This window comes from Palaemon carinicauda, chromosome 20, assembly GCF_036898095.1.
Source record: "Palaemon carinicauda isolate YSFRI2023 chromosome 20, ASM3689809v2, whole genome shotgun sequence".
Classification (NCBI taxonomy): domain Eukaryota; kingdom Metazoa; phylum Arthropoda; class Malacostraca; order Decapoda; family Palaemonidae; genus Palaemon; species Palaemon carinicauda.
This window is the reverse complement of record NC_090744.1, coordinates 45,086,207-45,112,819: the sequence shown is the minus strand read 5'-3', so window position 1 is coordinate 45,112,819 and position 26,613 is coordinate 45,086,207. Positions and strand designations below refer to the sequence as shown.

The 26,613-nt window shown below is 40.8% G+C and overlaps 1 protein-coding gene across 1 annotated transcript in view; it reads right to left on the bottom strand.

Annotated features, from left to right (window-relative positions):
- The window catches only part of LOC137660321 (uncharacterized), a 275,741-nt gene that overhangs the window by 146,530 nt on the left and 102,598 nt on the right, over positions 1 to 26,613 (bottom strand). Inside the window, exon 6 of the mRNA XM_068395140.1 lies at positions 19,763 to 19,927. Within this exon, the coding sequence (XP_068251241.1) occupies positions 19,763 to 19,927 (165 nt within the window). The remainder of the gene's footprint in view (positions 1 to 19,762; positions 19,928 to 26,613) is intronic.

The window sequence follows — 26,613 nt, the reverse complement described above, 5'->3', positions numbered from 1 at the left end:
TCCTGTTATTATTTACAAGATACAGCTTTGTAGGAGAAACAGCAAAATTAACTTACAGTGCAGTTGTTTATTTTGGTAATAAAGATATTTCTTTCAACAATATATGCCTTATACTCCCTATCAAATTTTGGAATGTCATCTCACCCGAAAGTATTACTTTAAAACAAATACTGTACAATGATCTGCTTTATCAAGGAAAAATTAAATTTACTATTAATTTTCTTTTTACTTCTATACTCACCTAATGTTTATACTGTATTGCTTTGTTCTTGAAGCTTTTACTTACTTTGAAACTACCCAAAAACTAAAATATTTCCTGTTTTCTTCCCTTCCTGAGGCCAAGGCTTTTGTCTACCAAGATGATATCTGGTGGCTAAAGGCCAACCACGGTGTGGGTAGAACACACCCCCCTTCCTCAGTCTTAAACTTGAAACTAACATCCTATCATCTTGACATCATTAGTCAGTGTGGATGAGGGTGAACATGTAATGAACATCCGGTGAGTATAGAAACTACAAAATATAATCATTAAAATTTCCTTTATTTCTACACACCTCCACTGATATTCATATTGCTGACCCCACAATGATGTAAGTGGATCATGAAGGAAAGAGGTATGAAATTTATAGTCTTAAAATAATACTCATTTACACACCAGACTCACCTCATAATCTAGTTTCTCAATAACAAACCTTTACAACTGAGGCTATAACTTGATGTTCCAGATTGTTTCTAAATACCTCATTCTTACATATTATTCCAAAATAAGGAACCAAAAACACCACATCAATTAACTCAACACTAAATAAACTGGAATTAAAAACTTTTATCAAACTATATCCCCATTAGCTACTATGTCACTTAACGACCAGCAATTTTGATAAGAGAACCAGCATTCTTTAAGAAAACATTTAGCAAATACTAATCTGGCACCCAGCTATTCTGCAGCTAAAACTCCTTCGAAAAATTGGTACTTAAAAATTTGGTGATGTACCAAACTTTTAACCAGAGAAGATATAGCATTTTTGGACAGAGGGTAATTTGAAAACCTACCCCTACAAAATCTATGAGGAACATTACCACTAATGTTTGAAGTTCTGGCCAAAATAATGCTTAGCAGCTCTCACTGAACAAAGAAATCTATTGTCCAATTAACTTACACCTTCCTTTTCCAAAAAGAGAATTTGAAAAAATTGTGGTAAACCTTTTGTCTTCAAATAATATTTAGCTCTGAAAGTTGGCAAAAGCATTACAATCATCTTACCTACCTTACAAGAAAGAGCTTGTAATTTAAAAAAGGTGTTTAACCAATGCTAATGACAAAATAATTTTCTTAGCTGTGAGATCATTAAGAAAAAGATTCTCCAAAGGTTCAAAATTCTGCATCTAAATTCCAATCAAAATCCTCTGACTACTGGAGGGTTTTCATTAATAAATGACCTAAATGCATCGTAATTAATACCTGAATTGGATAAATACATTCCTAAATGTTTGAGTATAGTATTAGGCTTGGACCTATAATCTTAGCTGAAACTGACAGCTTCTTTCCATAAAAAAATGAAAAGCATAACTCTTACAATGTTAAAATATATTAAATTTGGCATAGTTACAGACATATTTCTTTACCTGCACCTATCAAAATAAACCTTCCATTGACTTTGATAATGCTTATTAGTAGACAGCCTCTTTGAACCTAAAATAGAATTTAGAGGTGGATGGTCTCCATACAATTAGATATACCATCTAAGGATTTGGATGTAAAGCTTTTGAAAGTGGTTATCTGAGAACACTGGCTTTGCACAGCAACCTTCTAGGACACTTTGACAGCAGAGGCTGCAGATGTGAAAACCACTCTCTGTAACCGGAAAAGGAGCCACTGGCATTATCCTACTGTTCACAGACATCCTGAATTTGTTTTATTACCATTTTAATCATGGCAAACCATGGCTAGACATTTAACTGAAGGACATCTGGCCAACAGACATTTAGCTAAACAAACATTAAAAAAACAGACTTTAGGCAATACGGACATTGGGCCAAAAATGTACTAGTGTGAATATTAATGAACAATACTGTATTCTAATTAAGTTTAATGTACAGTAGATAAAAACACTGTAAAATACACATATTTTTGGAAAACTCATATTTTCCAATGATTGACATAAAGCTTTTGTATATGATTAAAAATATTTATTGCAGGAAAAAATAAAATACCGTAAATGTATATTCGTAAGTATTTAAAAATTGTATGCAATTGCTCTCAGAAAATCTATTTTTTGATACTCCTCATATTTCTCAATGAGACATGAGCTTTGTGTTTAAGATCTGAGACTTCTTGGATGATTTCATCTCAATTTGATTGCTCTTTCCTTAGCTTTGTTTTTTAACTGTTAAGATTGCTTGTTATAATTAACAGAATGATAGCGGGTTTGACATACAGTCAGGCAGCGGTTTACGAGAGTTTATACTTTGCACTTCCACTGATATGCGACACTGAGAACTGTAATACCTATTAAACAAAAAAAAAATATTCGCAATAAAAAATCTTGCGGTGCAATGATTCAAATACCCCACGCTCCTTTGCGTTGGACTTGCTTCACGCCAATTTCCTTTCTCTCCACCCAGCTCTCTCTGTACACTGTATATCCATTTACTGTAATAAAACATTAAGGCTATATTTGCAATAAACCACATTTTGATTAAACTAGTGTTTCACTTAACCGTATCCAATAATAATGCATGTAATATTCACATTTTAGTATTGCATTTCTAAATAAAAACATGGTGAATTATATTTCTCACTGGATACGTTCATGCTTTCCAAATCAGCTGATTAAGGCAGACTATCGACGGGTATTTCATATTTCCGAAAAGAAACATTTATTATTTGATCTATCATTTTCCAACCAAAATATCAGTTTCAATAGTTTTATCTGAAATACTTCTCTCACGTCTTATTTATTGTCGAGTTGAATCACATATACAGTAGAAGTTAACTGGAGTTTCATTCATGTTGCTGATGCACGATAATTTATAGGTTTTAGCTCTTTGGTGCTTGTTTATAAAGCTTACGAAACTATATATATTGTGTTATAACAAAACCATATTCTTGGTTTTCGGACACTTTGTAATGTTATCTTCTAAATACGGCATTTACATTTAATTGCGCAATTTGCACATTCATACGTTCCCACAAAATTTCCTTTTTGTTCTCTAGTGTCGGACACAGCTTCTAAACAGAATAACAGCAATGAATATTGTTTGTTTTCTCACCTTTATTTACAGCTTGTTAGTTTATATTTGACACTATATTTTCTTGAGGATCTTTTTTCCATAGTGAATAAGGGTATCATGTAAAAATGTCAGTCTTATGTTATGTTGTTTACTATCGTACAATTATTGAAATGCTAGCAAAACATCTGCTATCCGATAAATTATTCATAATAAAATGTGTTTTTAATTTGGCTGTTAATGGGTGTAATAACACAAGGTATTAGAGATCAGTCTTCTTGGCGTATGCTTTTTGCTGATGATGTTATACTGTGTAGCACTAGGCGAGAGGTAGTAGAAAAGAAACTGGAGGAATAGAGAAGAGAAATAGAAAATAAAGGATTGAATATCAGCAGGAAAAAGACAGAGTATTTGAGATTGAAAAATGCGGAGAATGGGGAAGTTAGTTTACAAGGAGAGAGATTAAAAAGAGTTGAAAATTTCAAGTATTTATGATCAACAGTTGCAGAGGATGGTGATCTAGAGGATGGTGATCTGGGGGCATATATAAACCACAGAATACAAGCAGGGTGGAAGAATTGGAAAAAAGTGCATGGAGTACTATGTGACAGGAAAATGGGGGATAAGTTGAAAGGTAAAGTACACAGGACAGTTATGAGACCGGCAATGATGTATGGAGCAGAGATGTGGGCAATAAAGCAGACAGAAGAGAAGAAACTGGATGTGGCAGAAATGAGAATGTTGAGATGGATGTGTGGGGTGACAAGAAGCGATAAGATACGGAATGAGGTAATTAGGGGTACCACAGGAGTTAGAAAACTATCAGATAAGATCCAAGAAAGTAGATTGAGGTGGTATGGTCATGTCATGAGAAGAGATGAACATTATATTGGGAGGAGAGTGATGGAAATGGAGGTATAGGGAACGAGAAGGAGATGGACTGTATCAAGGATGACCTTCGATCAAAGGGATTAACCGGTGAAGTGTGGGACAGAGGTAGATGGAGAACGCTGGCCAGGAACATCGACCCCACATAAAGGTGGGAAAAATTGCAGACAAAGAAGAAGAAGAATCTAGCTGTTAATGTGGCTGTAAGCGTTTACGCAATGATTATAATGTTACTAACAATACTTTTATCATTATCTTTTGATTTTTAACCCATTGAAGTAGAAGCTGGTATAAATATTATCACTGGGTTACTGTACAGTAGATGTCGGATTCCCTACAATACTGCGGAAGATTTGACGCCTAAGGAGTTGCGTCATATTCACGATTGCTGTGTAGAGCTTCGTACAAATATGGTTAGTGGCCATTGTATAAAATATTTACACTTAACTAATTTTAAATTGTATACATATTGTACAGAACAGTATTACACTACAGATTATCTTATTAACTATCTACTGTACTCTACAATACTGTATAGTATATAACTGTAGGCTACATGTCCAGTGAGTTGTCAAATGTAGTCGAGTTGCCTGAACGAAAACAGAGAAAACTTACAGTACAATTGAGCTGTACTGTAGTTATATTACTGGACATATACTGTATTACAGTAATATACACTACAGTATCAACAAGTGTTATACAGTACACTATTATTATTATTATTATTATTATTATTATTATTACTTGCTAAGCTACAACCCTAGTTGGAAAAGCAGGATGCTATAAGTAAGCCCAGGGCCCCAAAAGGGAAAATAGCCCAGTAAGGAAAGGATACAAGGAAAATAAAATTTTCTAAGAACAGTAACATTAAAATAATTATTTCTTATATAAACTATATAAACCTTAACAAAACAAGAGAAAGAGAAATTAGATAGAATAGTGTGCCCGAGTGTACCCTCAAGCAAGAGAACTCTAACCCAAGACAGTGGAAGACCATGGTAAAGAGGTTATGGCACTACCCAAGAGTAGAGAACAATGGTTTGATTTTGGAGTGTCCTCCTATTACTAGATAGGAACAGCAGCGTTTTGTATATATATATATATATATATATATATATATATATATATATATATATATATATATATATATATATATATATATATATATATATATATATATGATGACTACTCTGTGAAATTATAGTTTGGGTCAGGACCACGATACTACCGCTAGAGAGTTATGGGTCTTTTGACTGGCCAGATAGTACTACATTGGCTCCTTCTCTCTGGTTACAATTTAATCCCTTTGCCTACACACACACTGAATAGTCTGGCCTATTCTTTACATATTCTCCTCTGTCCTACTACACCTGACAACACAGATTACCAAACAATTCTTCTTCACTCATGGGGTTACTGCACTATAATTGTTCAGTGGCCACATTCCTCTTGGTAAGGGTAGAAGAGACTCTTTAGCTATGGTAAGCAGCTCTTCTAGAAGGACACTCCAAAATCAAACCATTGTTCTCTAGTGTTGGGTAGTGTCATGACCACTGTACCATGGTCTTCCTCTGTCTTGGGTTAGAGTTCTCTTGCTTGAGGGTACACTCAAGCACACTCTTTTATCTTAATTCACTTACTCTTTTTTTGTTAAAGTTTTTTATAGTTTATATAGAGATATTTATTTTAATGTTGTTACTCTTCCTAAAATACTTTATTTTCCTTTTTTCCTTTCCTCACTCGGCTATTTTCCCTGTTGGAGCCCTGGGCTTATAGCATCCTGCTTTTCCAGCTAGGGTTGTAGCTTAGCAAGTAATAATAAAAATAATAATAATAATAATAATAATAATAATAATAATAATAACAATAACATAAAAATGTTTAAGTAATTTGTATTTTTCCTAACAGTACTTACCTCAAACTACTTTCTTAGGAGTATCTGGGATCTCCTAACCAACCAGAGTTTTGTGTAGTTTACCCTAGTCCCGTTTTCTATGAGGGGTAACCTCAGGTAGAGTGATAAGCGCCCTGAGGCTAACCCCAGGTCAGAGAGCATGCTTGCTCAGGTCTCGATTTCCAGTAAGTTCTTGATAGCTTAGGTATCTATGAAGTAGGATGGGCGGGCCATTACCCGAAAGTAGTTCGAGGTAAGTACTGTTAGGAAAAATACAAATTACAGTACTTAAAATTTGTGATTTGTTCCAACACGGAGTACTTACCTCGAACTACTTTCTTAGGAGACTTATACCTTAGGAGGTGGGAGTGTCCTTCAGGACCTAGAGACCGTGACGAGTATAGAAGAGGAACATAGGTAGGAGACTAGGTTCTGCTGACCTCAAAGAAAACACGAGAAAATAGGGAAAACTACGCAAAAAACCATCTTAGTGTCTAAGTAACTCACTTCTGCAAGAATCCTAGGAGACATGTCCTTCCAATGATAGTGTATCCCAAGGCAGTTTCAGGGGGCTACCCGAGTCATTTCCGGTAAGGGAATAGGGGAAGGAAGAACAAGGGGGCTCAGGAAGGAACCTGTGTCTCTTGGACTTACTACCCGCAGTTACCACTGGGGCTACACCTTTCAACCGTTTGGAGCGCGGAAATGACGGGACCGAGCAAGAACCCGTTCAGGGACTTTCTCGAGTAGTCCTTCAAGTAGCAAGCCGTAAAGGTCGACTGGCTAGACCAAGTACCTGCCCTCAGGATTTGGCCCACTGCCATGTTTTTCTCAAACGCCAATGAAGTATTTAGACCCCTAATGTCGTGAGGTCTGGGCTTTCCTGGAAAGGGGACCCCTGCACTACTGTAGGGCCTGACGATCACTTGCCTTAGCCAGAAGGAGATAGTGTTCTTGGAGACTGGCTTCTTCAGTCCCGAGGAAAATGAACAGACTCTTGATCTCGGGACGAAGTCTAGCTGTCCTCTCTAAATACTGCCATACTGCCCTGACAGGGCACAGCAGCAAGTCCCTCGGGTTGTCCGAGCAAGGGATAGCTGGCACTGAGAACCCTTCAACTTTGGGGTCCCAAACAGCTGGATTCTGAGTCTTGGCTACGAAGGAGGGTAAGAAGCTGAAGGTAGCTTTTCGCCAGCCCTTCGAGTGTGAGATCTTGTACGAGCGGCCATGAATCTCACCTACTCTTTGCTGATGCCAGAGCTAAACGAAGACTGCCTTGAGGGTGAGCTCCTTGTCTAGAATGTCTTTTAGAGGCCCGAAGGGAGGTTCCGAAAGCATCTTCAGTACCCTAGCCACACCCCGCTGGGTCACTCTAGCGGCTTGGGGGGAACATGACTGCTCGAAGCTCTTGATGAGCGTCAAGATATATCTGGAGGCACCTAGGTCTATGTCCTTCAGGAGGAAGACTTGGGATGGACGTGCCCAGTTCGTCCCTGAGATAGACCAGGAAGTCTGCTATCTCGTGAATGGAGGCCCCTAACGGCCTGATGTTCTTCGAGGAGCACCCCTTAGAAAAGGTAGCCCACTACCCCTGGTACACCTCAACTGACGAACGCCTCAGGTACCCTGACATCCTTGATGCCGTCCTCGATGGAAATCCTTCCTTTCTCAGGAGACGCTCGATAACCTCCACGCATGAAGGCGGAGGGACCAAGGGTTTTCGTGGAACCTCTGGAAATGAGGCTGCCGGAGAAGGTCTGGTCTGTCTGGAAGTGGCCTAGGTGGATGGCATGCCAGTTCCTTTAGATCCGCGAACCACTCTCTCTCTGGCCACCAGGGCGCTACCAAAGTCACCCACAGGTTAGCCGTCCGTCTCATTGGAAGGCGTCCTCGAACGCTGCTGCTGGATCTGGCACAGGAAAACAAAACACGGGGAGTTGTGCGTTTAGTCTCGTGGCGAAGAGGTCTATCCCCGGCGAGCCACACTTCAGGAAGAGGGTTTTGACCACTTCTGGGTGTAGGGACCACTCGGGCCCTACCACTTGACCCATCCTGCTGAGGCCGTCGGCCAGGACGTTCCTCTTCCCCGGAGAGAACCTGGCTGAAAAATTGATTTGTTCCACTTCGGCCCATTCTAGGAACTCCATCGTGAGACTGCACCGTTCCTTCGACTTCAGTCCTCCTAGCTCTTTCACGTAGGCCACCACCGTGGCGTTGCCGCACCCCGGAGCCACGGTGCTTCCCCGGGGTAGATGAACGAACTCTGGGCACGCCCTTTGTACGGTCCTCATCTCCAGCACGTTTATGTGCAGGTTCGTCTCCTCGACTTCCATTTACCTTTTGCCGTTTTGTCGAGAAGATGGGCACCCCAGCCCTCCTTGCATGCGTCCGTGAACAGGAGCATCTCAGGAGGGTCGATTGCAAAGGGCATTCCCTTGAGGGTGTTCGTTCTGACGTGCCACCACTCCAGGACTTCCTTCGTCTCCGGGGACACCAGGACTATCTTGTGCGGGGAGTCCTATCAGTCTTTGCCAGTCCTTGGCTCTCCTGGGCTGGCCCGACAGGAAGGGCCAGAGTATCTGTTTCAGGTTGTCCAGTCTCTCCGTGGAGGGGAGGGCCCTCGCCATCCGGGAGTCTAGGACCAACCCTAGGTAGGTCATCCTGGTGGAGGGAATCAGCTGGGACTTCTCCAGGTTGATGATGATACTCAAGACGTTGCAGAACTGCAGTAGCTTCGCGCCTTGCTCCCTCAGTACTTCCTCTGAGGCTGAAAGCAACAACCAGTCATCTAGGTACCGAATCTGGCAGACGCCCTGTTCATGCGCCCAGTCTGAAACTGTTGCGAAGACCCTCGTGAAGTCCTGAGGGCTGTCGACAGTCCGAAGCATAGGGTTTTGAACTGCAACGTTTGGGTACTCGATTTTACCCTTAGGAACCTCCTGCTGGAGGGATGGACAGGGACCTGGAAGTAGACGTCTTTGAGGCCTATGGACCTCATGAAGTCCTCCTCCTTCAAGGCTGCTAGTACCGACTTCGGAGTGTCCATCTTGAAGTCGGTGTTGCGCACGAATTTGTTGAGAGCTGAAAGGTCTATGACCAGTCTCCAGACCCCTGTCGCCTTCTCCACCAGGAAGAACCTGTTGTATAACCCTGGACTCGGTTTCTTGACTGGTTCTACTGCCCCTTTCGCCAGCATTGCCGAGCCTTCTTCCTGCAATACTGCTACTCTCAAGGGGTCCTTGGGTGCCAACCACTCCGCCTGTTGATCTGGGATCCAAGGTGGGGTCCGCTAGGAAGGGCAGCCTGTACCCCTCCTTTAGTACTGCTACGGTCCACGGATCCGCTCCGTGGTCCCGCCATGCTTGCCAAGATCTTTTGAGGCATCCCCCCACCTGAGGCATCGGCAGGGGTAGGGGGCCTCCCCTCCTAACTCCTTCGAGAGCCGCGGCCTGAACGCCCTCTCCTGGAGCCCGAGTAGGAGGGTCTGAAGGCTGACTATGGAGTCAAAGCTCCCCTACGGAGGGCAAGGCAAGGGAAAGATTACGTGTGCCAACTTCTACATCCGACAGGCGGACGGAGCACAAGAGGCACTGGGCAAAGGTGCGGGGTCTTCTATCCAGCGGCCACTGAGGCAGGCACTGGAGAGGCAATAGCCCCGTTCGACCCGCTAGGGGGAAAACCACTTTGCCTTCGTCACGGATGGAGCCGTCAGGGAACTGGGGTAACCATCATGGGTCTACCCCCTCCCGGGGAAATCCATGGGGTTTAAGTACCCTACCATGTCAGCGGCCGCCTCCGATGCTTGGATGGGGCTGGCCGGGACGATGGCACGGCTGACTCCATCACGGATGGAGCCGCCGGGACGGAGGTAGCCGTCATGGGTGTGTCAGCGGCCACCTCCAATGCTTGGATGGGGCTGGCCGGGACGACGGAGCGGCTATCTCCATCACGGATGGAGCCACCAGGATGGAGGTATCACTCATGGGTCTACCCCCTCCCGGGGAATCCGTGGGGTGTTAGTACCCTGGTATACCAGCGGTTGACCACGAAGCCTGAATGGAGCTGTCGTGGTACCGGGTATGGATGCCATGCTGCCGGGACGAGCCAGCGTCTGCCTCCGCTGGAAGGATGGAGCTCCTGCGGAGATTCATGGAGCCCCGAGCTTCCCCGTGCTGGCTGGTTGGCTCCTTCGTTCAGGGCGGGCCATCAAAGAACCGGAGGCCGGGACAAGACTGCCAGTCCGAAGGGGCGACTCTCTCCGCTGGGCGGGAGAAGTCGGAACCTTTGCGGGCTCATGCCTGTCGACCGAGACCTGGTGCGATGACTTCCATCAATGATCGGGTCTGCTGGAGGAGACGTACCGCGAGGATGGCGAAAGAGCCCTAGGGAGCCAGCCAGTGAGGGCCTCTGCTGCACGGGGGTATCTACCAACCTGCTGCGGCCCGAGAGCCAGTCCTCATCCGTCGCGGGCTTCGGTTCGTCCAGCCTGTGGAGCCGTCTGATGAGGGCTAGTACTTTTCTGTACGCAGGGGCCTCGTCCGCTGATCCTTCCGTCGGATGCCCTTCTGCCTGAGAAGGAGCACCTACGACGGGGGGTCCCGCTTGGGGTGAAGGCATCCTTTGTCATGGTATGACTTCGGAGGTTCTGGATGGAGGACGGGCATCGCCGCTGGAACGGAGGCCTCTGTCCTGGACTTATCTCTCCCCATGGAGGACCAAGCCGCTGCGGGCTTCCTCGTGGCTGCTGGTTGTCTTTCATGTTCTGGCCGGCCTGTCGAAGTTTTGGAGGCTGGGACACGGCTGCCAGAACGAAGGGCCGACTCTCCGCTGGGCGGAAGGAGTCGGAACCTTCATGGACTTATGCCCGTCTGCCAGAGCCTGCTGTAGGGTCGTGGGGGTTCACGTCGAAGGACAGGCATCGCCGTCAGGACGGGGGCCTCCGTCCTGGGCCCAACATCTCTGCCAGAGGTTCTCGTATCTGCGGGCCTGCCAGTCAAGGAAAGCCGAGGGCTGCGCTCGTGACGAGCTAGGTGGCCTTTGGAGGTCAGGACTCGGCTGCCTGACCGAAAGAGCGACTCTCTCCGCTGGGCGGATGGAGCCGGAACCTTCGCGGACTTGCGCCTGTCGACTGGAACCTGCCATGATGAGTCCCTCCGTCGGGTGCCGCTGCTGCCGGAGGAGTATCTATCCGGGGAGCTCGTCCTCGGACGCCAACTTGAAGGGCCCGGCACCGCAGCTAGCTCCAGCAGCCTGACGAGGTGAACTTTCACCCACTCATTGCTTTTGGGGGATCTTGGGCGCCGACTATCGTGGCGCGACCTCGAAGGGGAGCGAGAGCGCGACAACTTCTTGCGGGACTTCTCCCTTCGTCTCCTGAGCTTCCTCAGCGCCTCGTCCTCCGAAGAGCAGGAAAGCTCCTCCACTGAGGAGAAAGAGTATGACTCGAAAGAGGAGCCAGAAGATTTGTAGGGCCGCACCAAAGGGTCCGAGTCGTCCCGCGTGGATGCTCTTCTGTGGGGGACCAGGTCCCAAAGCCCTCTTCCATCCTCAGCAGCGACGTGAAAAGGCGTCTTGGGGGAACCCACGCAATGGGGTCCGACGGCGGGGAAGGCTCCTTCTCGGCTGCAGAAGTGCCTGAAAAACACGCCAAAGAGGCTGGAGAAGAATTAGGGACATTTTTCCCCCACATGGGGTCATCAGAGGAGACGTGGCCTGCTTGCACCAGGACTCTGTCTCCCATACACACTCCCGCCTTTCACTCAGGCCCCTCACCTGCCTGGAACGATGCCACAACCCCACTATCCTGAAGATCAGACTCTTGGGGAAGGGCCGCGGGCCTCTTCCCAGCAACGGACTTACCTCATCACCTACTCTGGGTAGGGGAGGGTGGTAGGGAAGCTCAGTCAGACAAGACGCCCGGCGAAGCAAGGGAGAAAGGGACGCTCGGCTTCTTAGGCGACCTCTTCGTCGCCTCCTCCTTCTTGGTGCTATACCGCACCCACTCAGACTCCTGGGGAAGAGCAATGGGCCTCTTCCCCACAACTGACTTACCTCGTCCCCTACTCTGGGTAGAGGAAGGTGGCTGAGAAGCTCCATCCGACGAGGCATTGGGAGAAGTAAGCGGCGAGGAGAGGAGAGGCTTCATATGTGACCTCTTGGACGACTTCTTCTTTTTGGTGCCGAAGCGCACCCACTGCACCTCATTCCAGGACTCGCACTCCGTACACGTGGTGTAGGAGAACGTAAGCTGCCCCTACACGACGAACACAGAGGAGAAGGGTAGGAAAGGGTATAGAATGAACACAATGGGTCCACGTGGGGACCGCGTAAGACACAAAGGGTCGCGACCAGAGAACTTACTGGAGATCGAGACCTGAGCAAGCACTCTTTGACCCGGGGTTAGCCTCAGGGCGCGTATCACTCCACCTGAGGTTACCCCTCATAGAAAACGGGACTAGGGTAAACTTTACAAAACTCTGGTCGGTTGGGAGGAGATCCCAAATACTCCTAAGAAAGTAGTTCGAGGTAAGTACTCCGTGTTGGAACAAAATAATAATAATAATAATAATAATAATAATAATAATAATAATAATAATAATAGTGATACTATGCTATAGCCTTACCATGTCCAGTGCATAGTGTACATGTGTGCACACACACTGCACACTGCATATTTAATTATAAACAACTTATACTGTGATAGAAACCAAATAAAAACAACATTACTGCAGTATTTAGTGTGTTAATCATCCGCTCAGACACCCACTCATAGGCAATCGGCAGTGATTTGTTAGGTTAGGGGTTATCCCACCCTAGGGCATCAAACACACATGAATTCGCGCCTGTCTCTGTTACCTAACCCTCACAAAGAATGAGATCTGACTGAACATGGAGGTGTGTTTACTATATTTCCGGTCAAATGTCTGTTGGCCAAATTTCCAGGAGCCTGAAGAACAGGGGGAGGAAAGACATACAGATCTAGACTCAACAAGTCCTGTAAAACTGCAGCCATTTCCCATGAGAGAGGATCTAGAACTGGTGAAAAGAACACCCATATCTTCTTGCTTACAGATATTGCAAACATGTCTACACCTGGACATCACAACCACTGACAATTCACCAGATATATTGCTTAAAGCAGAAACAATTAGTTTGGAGGGATTTAGTTTCTTCTGCTTTAATGATCTGCTGGTATGTTTGATCTCCATGGTATAAACTGAGCACGAAGGACTATCCCTCCCAAATTCATACAACTTGGTAGCAATTTTGATATCCTGAATAGAGGTTCCATCCTGGTTCTCAGTTTCTAATTACAACCATATGCCTTTGTGTTATCTGAATATACTGATATGCACTTTCCTAGTACTAATGACTCCTGAGCTTGAAGGACTTTGAACACAGCTAAAAGTTCTAAACAACTGATATGAAGCATTGACTTTTGCATTGTCCATTTCCATGACAGATGGAAAGAACCTAGTGCTGCTCCCAACCCCTCCTGTGAAGCATTTGTAAAATGGGAAAGATCGGGAATCCTTACCTCCAAAAAAAACTACACAGTATAATCCGAGAGGATTGTCCCACTAGCTCAGTAGCTGTAGTTGATTCTTCAATATTGGATGACATTATATTCATATCTTTGATTGACTCAATCGCACAAACTTCTCCAGTGATCCCTAACAACCTCATTCAAATCTGAACTGACGTGCTTATCTTTTTTAACTTTCCCAGCAACCAATGAAGACTAAATCTACTTTTTCAATGGTAAGAAAACTGAAAAAAACTGTTGCTATCATCATCCCCAGAATAAAAAATCTGAAGTCAGGTTCAAAATTGACCAAGATTACCAACTTTTGCAGTAACCTAGTTGGACCTTAAACCTTTCTAACAAATCGCTCAAAAACAGCCAGTCTTCCAGATATAAAAGTACCCTGATGCCTAGAACCCTTAACCAATCAGAGACGGGAGCTTTCATCCTGGCTAAAACATGTGGAGCCATTCTCAGTCCAAAGAACAGGCACCTGAATTCGTAAACTTTCGAACCTCTTACAATGTGAAGGAATTTCTTTGAATCTATGTGAATAGGAATGTGAAAGTAAGGGAACATCATCAGAAAGATCTCCTGTAAGGTCTACGAGTCTTGATAGCCTAACACTGTCACAAAACGAAGTCCTTGGAGCGAGTAAATTAAGGGGCTTATTAAAACTTGTATCATAGGCAGAAACAGGGGTCCCCCTAGAAAAAGACTTCAAAGCATCATTCTGCATCTTGGTATCCACTTGTGCAGACACTCTATCAATCCTAATTATATTCAACACAGGGCCGAAAATAGGAGAGGAAATCAAGGAATGCTTCTCAGCATCCAAAATTATCTCAACCATACCTGAATACACTTGTTCTCTACTTTGCATCTCAAAACCCACCAAAGCTGCAACAGCCTCGAAAGTCCCACCTAAAATAGCCTTATCTAAATAAGTCAAATACTCTAAAATAAGGTCTAGATCTTGATGGACAGAAAACTTTTCTTTTATTAACTTAGAAATCAATCCTACTACAGTCTGCATACTAGAGTTTTTCCAAAATACTCCCCACTTTATTACCCATAGAAACTATTTCTTTGGTACCCCAGTTCACAAATCCTTTTATTGGGCTCGAGCCATGTCATCCTGATACAAGTTCCTCAAAGGCAGCTTTCTACTTGGGATATTTCTGCAAGTGATATACCAGAGAATTTTAACTTATAGGTATCATAGAGTTCTAACTTCCAGAGCAAATATCCCGAGAAGGTTCTCATCTTCCTTATTTTTGCAAAGCTCCTTAGTATAATTTGCTTTGTTCTGTTGAGGGTCTTGTGCAGTGATGGATCAGAGGACCCAGCTGTGAACTAGTTATTTGCATGTGTTTAAATAATATTCTAATCTTTAATCTTTCTCATGGTAAAAAGTTGTCATAGTATTTATACTGTAGATATTTTCTCTAAAATGGGACTTGAGTTTTTTCTTTAATTTTGCTCAAGAAAAACAAATACTTGTTTACATTTTACTTAGTTTACTCCTTTATCAACCTGACCCAAATTCCTTAGCATTAGAATAATAATGTTCATATAAAAAGGCAAACTTTTCTATCTATCTTAACTTTTTTTAAAGTACCATAACAATCACTCACAGAGAATTCACTTGAGATTTAATAGCTTGTTGGATCCCCTCGCTCAGAACCAAAACAAGGGGTGGTGCCCAGTATTCATATAGCATTATAATTCCTGATGCCATTTATTCAACTTTGGGTTAGTGGGATCATGGTCATAACTCAATAGTAGGTCTGTGTGCTATTTGATCGCAAGCCGCTAATTACTACAGCAGCAGCAGCACCCCAAAGTAACAGCAGCAGTGAAAGACTTCCCCAGAGTCTTCTTGGCCATTGCCTAGTCCCATAAACATCCAGCTCGTTTCTTCCCCTTTAGGGCATAAGCCTGAAGTAACAGAAACTGTGAGAGACTTCCCCAGAGTCTTCTTGGCCATTGCCTAGTCTGAAAAAATGCCCAACTTGTTTCTTCCCCTTAGGGCATAACACTGCCACTGCACCAGAGGCAGCAACCTACACTTGGAACACAAGAATGACTGCGCACAGTTATGCCCGATGCAAGTCGCACAGAGGGAGTGAGAATTAACAGCCAACATTGTTCCTTCCCCCAGCAAACATAAACTTTTTGCTTCTATTCCATCACAAACGACCATTCACTTCCTGCAAGAGATAAAGAAATTAGACAGATTTTCTGAGAGCTGTCTGCACATCCATATATGATAGCGGCCGAAACAAAAGCGAGGAATCTTTGACAGGAAAGGGGATTGTTCGTCATCCAACTTTGATGTATTCCGCCGTCATCAGAGCGAGGGGGTTAATAACCGATTCCAGCTCGGTCTCGAAAAATATCCCTCATTACAGGACTCAAGTTTGTATGACATGTAGGAACAACTATTAAGTATTGCATAATAAGTTAGGCTAGTACTTATATCAATATCTTATACTGATAACACTGAGAAAATTCAGAAAACAACAAAGTAACTTCATAGAAAACTGAAAAATTCTTAGCAAAACTAAAAATTAGCTAACTTGGCCAGAAAAAACTGTCAACTCTATTTGAAAATTTAAATGTACATTATTGCCTACTGAGTCACTAACAACTTCCTCACCATGCACTTTATCATAACAATAATTTTAAATGAGTAGGATCACATCTAATTGTCCTACTCAAACTTCTATTCTAGCACCTTTCTGTTAGCCTAATAAAATTCCACCATTAAACCAGGCATTTGGACCAATTTTGTGGAGTAACCAGCATAAAAAAAAAAAATAACAAAAAGGGACTTCTCTTAGCTCCTTATAGCCTGACGAGGGATTCAGCCAAGTTTGTTTGGTACTGCTAGGGTTCCACAGCCCAGCCTCCCCCGTTATCCACCACAAATGAAGTTTCATATGCCGAATTCCCTACCGCTGCTACCTCAGTGGTCACCAAGATGACCGGAGGAAGCAGCAGGGCCTATCGGAACTGAGTCACAATTACTCGCCATTCATTCCTATTTCTAGCACGCGTTTTTGCCTCTCTGCCATCTATCCTATCACCTAGAGCTTTCTTCACGCCATTAATCCACCCAAACCTTGGCCTTCCTCTTGTACTTCTCCCATCATCTCTTGCATTCATCACCTTCTTCAGCAGATGGTCATTTTTCATTCTCTCTACATAGCCAAACCACATTCATACCCATTCTCACCCTCACTACTTTGTTCCTAACCCTATCTAATAGAGATACACCAGCCATACTCCTCAGACACTTAATCTCAAACACATTTAACTTCTGTCTCTCCGTCACTTTCACTCCCCACAACTCCGACCCATATATCACATATGGTACAGTCACTTTCTCAACCATAACTCTCTTTCTCTTCATTCCTAACCCTCTACACATTACCACTCCCTTCACTGCCCCTAACACTTTACCTCTTTCATTCACTCTCTGATGTACATCTGCTTCCACTCCACCATTTGCTGCAACAACAGACCCCAAGAACTTCAAGTAACTCTCCAGTCAATATGACATTCAACCTAGCACCAACCTCCCTTCTCATGCATCTCTTAACTTTACTCTTACCCACATTAAATCTCAACTTCCTTCTCTCACACACGCTTCCAAACTTAATTCATTAACTGACCCAGCTTCTCCTTCAAGTTATACTGTATCATCCGCAAACAACAACTGATTAACCTCCGACTCATGATCACTTTCATCTCTCAGTTTCAATCCTCAACCAAGAACTCGAGCATTCACCTCTCTCACAATTCCATCAACAAACAAATTGAACAACCATGGTGACGTCACATATCCCCGTCTCAGTCCCACTCTCACTAGAAACCATTTACTCACTTCATTTCCCATACTAACACAAGTTTTACTGCCTTTTTATAAACTCTTCATTGCTTGCAACAACCTTCCAATAATTCCATATAACCTTATCACATTCCACATTGCCTCCCTATCAACTCTTATCATAAGCTTTCTCCAGATCCATAAATGCAACATACACCTCCTTACCTTTTCTTAAATATCTCTCAAATATCTGCCTAACTGCAAAAATCTGATCCAGATATCCGCCACCTCTTCTAAAACCCCCTTTGTACTTCTAAGATTGCATACTCTGTTTTATCATTAATCATTTTAATTAACGCTCTACCATACACCTTTGTATAACGGAACAATACACGCACACACCCTGTCTACTGGTACCATTGACAACATAAAACATATATTAATCAATCTCACCAACCATTCAAGGAAGTCCCACCCCCTTCCTTTTAACATCTCAGCCCTCACACCATCCATCATCGTCATCATCTCCTACGCCTATTGACGCAAAAGGCCTTGGTTAGATTTTGCCAGTCGTTTCTATCTTGAGCTTTTAATTCAATACTTCTCCATTTATCATCTCCTACTTCGCATGACATAGTCCTCAGCCATGTAGGCCTGGCCTTCCAACTCTTTTAGTGCCTTGTGAAGCCCAGCTGAACGTTTGGTGAACTAATCTCTCTTTGGGAGTGCGAAGAGCATGCCTAAACCACCTCCATCTACCCATCATCATGATCTCGGCCACATATGGCAATTGAGTAATCTCTCTTATAGTTTCATTTTCAATCCTGTCCTGCCATTTAACTCCTAATATCCTTCCAAGGGTTTTGTTCTCAAATCTACTATATCTATTGTCATACCATGACACGCACTACTATATCTATTGTCATACCATGACTGACACAGACTACTGTACTATACCTATTGTCATACACACACACACACACACACACTCTCTCTCTCTCTCTCTCTCTCTCTCTCTCTCTCTCTCTCTCTCTCTCTCTCTCTCTCTCTCTCTCTCTCTCTCATATAGGGCACCTAAACACCAACAATCCTCTTACCGCATACATCACTTGCAATCCCAACAATATTTTCCTTCACTAACTTCCACTTCCCTAGACCACCAGTTTCTCTTCCTTTCACCATGTCAAATGCCACTTCCAACCTTTCTTGATATTAATTTTCTACCTCTGGTTTTTTCACCTCTTCAACCTTCACTACCTCCCTATTACATCCCCCCTGCTCTTTTGATACATCTAATTTTCCTTCTATCAAAAAGTGATCAGAAATACTATTAGCTATACACCTAAACACGTGCACATCTTTTAATCTTCCAAACGTCCTTCTTGTTATCAACACATAATCCATAAATACCCTTTCTACCTCTTCCATTTGCCACTCTTACCCCCATGTATACTTTTTGTTATCTCTCTTCTTGAAAAAAAAAATACTACTTCTCACCAGCTATTCTTTAACGCGCATATCTACCAGTCTCTCACCACTCTCATTTTCACCTGGTATGCAATACCTCCCAATGAAACCTTTTACCTCTCCAGCACCCACTCTGGCACCTAAGTCACTCATCACAACTACATAATTCCTTCTACTCAGTCCTTCTACACACCTAGTTAGTTCATTCCAGAATTTGTTTCGCTCATCTTCACTTTCATCCCAACCTGGCCCACATGCATAAACAAAAGCCCAAAAGTTCCTTACCCAACCTAACCCTTACCAACATTAACGTAATAAAATTAAGGAAATTAATTCATTTATGATCGTTGGAGACTTTATAGTGATGGCAGTGAAAGCAAAAGTAATAACCTATTCACCAATCATAGAACACATATTGAATGAGGATTGCCTGTATTCAAAAATAACTTACTAGTCTTATATTTAAAACAATTCTGGGAAAACCATCAACAGTGACATACTTGTGTAACATTGAAATTTAGATACAGTATTGCATACAGTACACTACAAACCGTATACCTTTTTCATTGCTGTTAATAAGGGCCTAGAAATTAAAATTAAAAACACAAGATAAGAATAATGTCAACCTTAAGCACAAATGAGTTAATAAGAATCACATTCAAAAATTGATATATCTACTTGGGACTCATTACTTTCCCATAATTTCTTGCTACATGGTATGTGGGTGATGGTATTGGAAACCCACAAAGGGGGGTAAATAGCAGCAATACAGGAAATTTCTTTTTTATATTTATTCTGAAATTATGAAGTTTGCTCTTTCGAATCACTAGCATTTTACTAAATGAAGGTAAGCTTCATGAAAATAAAATTTCATGTTAGATAGACAGAGCACTTTCGCAAACATAACTTTATCCATACTTACTTGGGAGTAATTCTAAGATTGCGTTCACTTCTTTCTCAAACCCAACATCCAAGATGCGATCAGCCTCATCTAGGACTAGGCAAGCCAAATTTTTAATAACAAAATCAGAGGTATCTTTCAAGTGGCTTAATAACCTTCCAGGTGTTGCCACTAACACATTGATACCTGAAAACAAATCAAAATATACCAAAATATGATAATCAAATCCTCATGATTCTTAATTTCCAAAATTTATAGAATTTCCTTTCCACTGAGCTTACATTTGTGAATTTAATTAGGTAAGTGTTACAGTGCTAACCAACTTGCATAAAATAGTATAATCTCATTACTCTATGTATATCATAATTAACCAGATTACCTGCAAAATACTTTTAATATTGAATTATAAAGCTAAGATTTTTCAAGCAGAATCAGTTACAATAAATTTACTAAATAAATAACAATTCCATCTATGGTTTAGCATTTTCCACATTTAGAGGCCATGTAATTCCCTATCATTTCAATTTCAATTATACTTCCCCAACATTAATTTCAACTATTCTTACCCAAAATTCATTTCAATCATTCTTACCCCAAATTTCATTCCAATTATTCTTACTCGACACCCGTTTCACATATTCTTATCGAACATTCAATTCAATTTTTCTTGCCCAAAACTCTTTTCATATATTTTTTATCGAACATTCATTTAAATTATTCTCACCCAACATTTATCATGAATATTCTTACCCAACATTCATTTCCATTATTCTTACCCAGCATTCGTTTCAATTATTCTTACCCCAAATTCGTTTCCATTATTCTTAACCAACACTTATTTCAAATATTCTTATTAAACATTCATTTCAATTATTCTTACACAACATTTATTTAGAATATTCTTACCCAAAATCATTTCATACATTCTTACTCAACATTCCTTTCCATTATTCTTACCCAACATTCATTTCAATTATCCATACCCAACATTTGTTTCAATTACTCTATCCAAACATTCATTTTGAATACTCTTAACCCAACATTGCTTTCAATTATTCTTAGCTAAAATTAATTTAAATTGTTCTCACCAATTATACATTTAAATTATTCTTATCCAACATTGGTTTGAATTATTCTTACCAAACATTTGTTTCCATTATTCTTACTAAACAATAATTGAAATTATTCTTACACCATATTCATTTCAATTATTTTTACCCAACACACGTTTCAAATATTCCCATCAAAAATTCCTTTCAATTATATTTACCCAACATTCATTTTTAATATTCTTACCCAACATTCGTTTTGAATATTCTCACCAAACAATCATTTTGAATATTCTTACCCAAACATCGTTTCATATATTCTTACCCAACATTCATTTCAATTATTCTTACCAAACATCCGTTTCCATTATTCACACCCAACTTTCTTTCCAGTAATTCTTAATCAACATTAATTTCAATTATTTTTTTTACCCAACATTCATTTCATTTATTCTTACCCAACATTCCTTTCATTTATTCTTACCCAACATTCATTTCAATCATTCCTACCCGACATTTGTTTTTAATATTCTTACCAAACATTTGTTTCAATCATTCTTATCCAACATCTGGTTCCATTATTCTTACCCAACAATCATTTCAATTGTTCATACCCAACATTCACTTTTAATATTCTTACCCAACATTTGTTACAAATGTTTTTACCAACCATTTGATTCAATTATTCTTACCAAACATTCATTTCAGTTATTTTTATCCACCATTCTTTTCAATTACTCTTACCCAACATTCATTTCCATTATTTTTACCTTACATTCATTCCAAATATTCTTATTCAACATTTATTTCAATTACTCTTAACTAAAATTCATTTAAATTATTTTTACCCAAAATCTATTTCAATTATTCTTACAAAATATTGATATAAATTATTCTTACCCAACACTTGTTTAATTTATTCTTACCCAACATTTGTTTATATTATTCTTACCTAATTTGTCTCCATTATTTTTATTCAACATTTGTTTCAAATATTCTCACCAAACATTCATTTCAATTATTCTTACGGAACATTTGTTTCATTTATTCTTACCCAACAGTTTGTTTCCATTATTCTTACCATATACACTGTATTTGATATTCTCACTCAACATTCGTTTTCATTATTCTTACCCAACATTCATTTTATTTATTTTTACCCAACATTTGATTCAATTACTCTTACCCAACATTAATTACAATTATTCTTACCCAACCATCATTTCCATTATTCTTACCTCAACATTCGTTACAATTATGCTTACCTCAACATCCGTTTCAAATATCCTTACACATCAGTAATTTAGATTATTCTTACCCAACATTTGTTTCAAATATTCTTACAAAACATTTGTTTCTAATGTTCTTACCAATATTCCTTTCAAATATTCTTATCCATCATTCGTTTCAATTATTCTTAGACCATCATTAGTTTCCTTATTCTTACCCAATATTCACTTCAATTACTCATACTCAACTTTCCCTTTTGAATATTTTACCCAACAGAGATACTACCATTATAGAGTTATGGTCCTTTGACTGGCCAGGCAGTACTACATTGGATCTTTCTCTCTGGTTACAGTTCTTTCCTTTTGCCTACACTGACACCGAATAGTCTGGCCTATTCTTTACAGATTCTTTTCTATCCTCATACACCTGCCAACACTGTGATTACCAAATAATTCTTCTTCTCCCAAGGGGTTATCTAGTGCACTGTAATTGTTCAGTGGCTACTTTCCTCTTGGTAAGGGTAGAAGAGACTCTTTAGCTATGGTTAGCAGCTCTTCTAGGAGAAGGACACTCCAAAATCAAACCATTGTTCTCTAGTCTTGGGTAGTGCCATAGCCTCTGTACCATGGTCTTCCACTGTCTTGGGTTAGAGTTCTCTTGCTTGAGGGTACACTCGGGCACACAGTTCTATCTAGTTTCTCTTTCTCATGTTTTGTTGAAGTTTTTATAGTTTATATAGGAAATATTTATTTCAATATTTTTAGTGTTCTTAAAATATTTTATTTTTCCTTGTTTCCTTTCCTCACTGAGCTATTTTCCCTGTTGGGGCCCCAGGGATTATTGCATCCTGCTTTTCCAACTAGGGTTGTAGCTTAGCATTTAATAATAATAATAATAATAATAATAATACATACATACATACATATCCCAAGGCACTTCCCACAATTTTTGGGGGTAGCCAACATCAACAAAAGAAACAAAACAAAAAAGGGGACCTCTACTCTACGTTCCTCCAGCCTAACAAGGGACTCAACCGAGTTCAGCTGGTACTGCTAAGGTGCCACAGCCCACCCTCCCACATTATCCACCACAGATGAAGCTTCATAAAGCTGAATCCCCTACTGCTGCTACCTCCGCGGTCATCCAAGGCATCGGAGGCAGCAGCAGAGCCTACCGGAACTGGGTCACAATCGCTCGCCATTCATTCCTATTTCTAGCACGCTCTCTTGCCTCTCTCACATCTATCCTCCTATCACCCAGAGCTTTCTTCACTACATCCATCCACCCAAACCTTGGCCTTCCTCTTGTACTTCTCCCATCAATTCTTGCATTCATCACCTTCTTTAGCAGACAGCCATTTTCCATTCTCTCAACATGGCCAAACCACCTCAACACATTCATATCCACTCTAGCTGCTAACTCATTTCTTACACCCGTTCCCACTCTCACCACTTCGTTCCTAACCCTATCTATTCGAGATACACCAGCCATACTCCTTAGACACTTCATCTCAAACACATTAAATTTCTGTCTCTCCGTCCCTTTCATTCCCCACAACTTCGATCCATACATCACAGTTGGTACAATCACTTTCTCGTATAGAACTCTTTTTACATTCATGCCCAACCCTCTATTTTTACCCAACATTCATTTCAACTATTCTTACCTAACATAGGTTTAAATTATTCTCACTAATTATTCATTTAAATTATTCTTACCCAACATTAGGTTGAATTATTCTTACCAAACATTCGTACCCAATATTCTTACCAAACAATAATTAAAATTATTCTTACCCCATATTCATTTCAATTACTCTTACACAACACACGTTTCAAATATTCCTATCAAAAATTCCTTTCAACTATATTTACCCAACATTCATTTTGAATATTCTTACCAAACATTAATTTCAATTCTTCTTACCAAACATTTGTTACTATTATTCTTACCGTACAATAATTTCACTTATTCATACCTATTCTTTCCAGTTATTCTTAACCAATATTAATTTCAATTATTATTATCCAACATTCATTTTCAATATTCTTCCGCAACAATCCATTCAATTATTCTTACTTAACATTCACTTCAAATATTCTTACCCAACATTTATTTCAATTATTCTTACCCAACATTAGTTTTGAATACCTTTACCCAACACTTCTTTCAATTATTCTTTGTTTCAATTATTCTTACCCAGCATTTGTTACAATTATTCTTACCCAACATTTGTTTCAGTTATTCTTACCCAACATTTGTTACAATTATTCTTACCCAATATTTGTTTTAATTATTCTTACCCAACATTTGTTTCAGTTATTCTTACCCAACAATTGTTTCAATTATTCTTACCTAATGTTTCAATTATTTTTACGCAACATTCGTTTCATATATTCTTACCAAACATTCTTTTCAATTATTCTTACGCAACATTTGTTTCAATTATTTTTACTATATATTCATTTCAAATATTCTCACCCAACATTCATTTCCAATATTCTTACCCAACATTCATTTCAATTATTCTTACCAAACCATCATTTCCATTATTCTCACCGAACATACGTTACAATTATTCTTACTCAACATTTGTTTCAAATAACCTTACACAACATTAGTTTAGATTATTCGTACCCAACTCATTTCAAGAATTCATACCCATTATTCATTTCAATTTTTCTTAGATCATCATTTCTGGGTCGACCTGTGACGGCCAGTGAAAAGTCCTTCTTTCTACTTTTTCTGATATAAATCTTCCAAATATACCAGAGAAAAATAAAAGCATGGAATGCAGAGGTTACTACCCTCGCGCGAGTACCTCGTGAGTGTCGTGTATACATCAGGGGCGTGTGAAAACCACTATTCACAGGCTGTCTTCCAATTAGATAACTCCTTCATCAAAGGGAAGGGCCTTAACAAAGACCCCAGAAACCACACTTGTACCACGCCACCGTCACCCACACGAACGCCTTCTAGGTCATCCTTCTGTTTTGGACTTGCCCGCAAAGTCATAATTGGTTTGTGCTCGGTGTTTTTTGCAAGTGATTGTCGTCAATTCAACATGACTGACGCTGCTACTTCACCTTTACCAATGTTAAGTACCATAGTTTGTTTTGACAGTTTTTTTCAGTACCAGGCATTTGTTCTCTTTCCAGTAATGTGGATTTTAATTTTGGAAGTGGGTTGACCTTCCTCGGTGACGGCAGCCATTTTAATTTTGTTCGCTTCGGTAGTTTTTCAAGTTAATATTGCCCATCTGGTACTCTGTCATCTAGGTTATATCACTTACGTTTTATGACCATGTTTATTATCATTATTTTATTATTGTTTTTATTATGGTATTTTTTGCTAGCAAGTCCAATTTGGACGAACGAAGAATAACGATCTGGCCTTTGTTATTGTTTATGTACACGCCTCAAGAAGGTGCTCGTTTTAGGCTATATCTTTATATTTATTTGTTACATTGTCGTTATTCTTCGTTCTTGGTTATTACAATTTTATCATTATTTTTATCATATTATTGTGTGCTTTGGTTCTTTATAATGTAACCATGAGAGCGTGAGCATAGAGTGCTCGTTTTCTGTTACTACAGTTACAAGTTACCCTTTCTCTCGTTTTCTTTCTTAAGCTCGGTAAGGAGAGGTGGTTTTCCCGTTTTCTGTTTTATACGATCACGAGTTATTCCTGCCTCCGCTTCTTCTCCGGGTTTATGATATTACGTTTGATGGTACTGTATTTACGTTTTATTGATGTGGTTACTGTTAATATAGCTAGCATTATTAATAGGTTCCGTTAGTGTATGAGTCATTATTTTGGGATCGCTTTATGCCGACACCCGTAGCTCCGTTCTCTTCGGAACGTTCACCGCCTTGAGTTATACTCCGCTATAATGGATACTCATTGGGTTGGGAACTAGTCAAATATTTGGAGTGCAACGGTGAAACCCGGCACTCAGACTCCGGCTTCGGCCTTATGCACGCGAACCTTTTTTCATGATTAATCACCGCCTTGAGTTATACTCCGCTATAATGGATACTCATTGGGTTGGGAACTAGTCAGATATTTGGAGTGCAACGGTGAAATCCGGCACTCAGACTCCGGCTGCGGCCTTATGCACACGAACCCTTTTTCATGAATAATCACAATTTCATTATTACGGTCCTTTTTCACCAAATCTCCGGCTTAACTGGATATCACACAGACGTTCAGCATTGAGGTTAATATTATCTTACCGCTGATGTTCACGTTTTCACTATGACGGACCTTTGTCACCGGATCTCCGGTGGCAACAGAGATCACTCCGACGTTCAGAACCGGGGTTAACATTATTTTACCGATGAGGTTTATAGTTACATGTTACGTGGTTACTGGATATTAGTATACTGTATTAGTTTGTAGCTCTAGCTAACAATTTTGAAAATCATATTAGTCACGCATAATTAATGTTATTTATTTCTATTGATTCATCTGTTCACTGACCAGAGTCTCAAGGAACAGTAAATGGTCTCTCATGGCATGGTTGGTTTCGACCTGGCTTTTCATTAGAAGGGGCTAGCGTTCGATCCCAATAACTGAGTAGAAATTTATTTC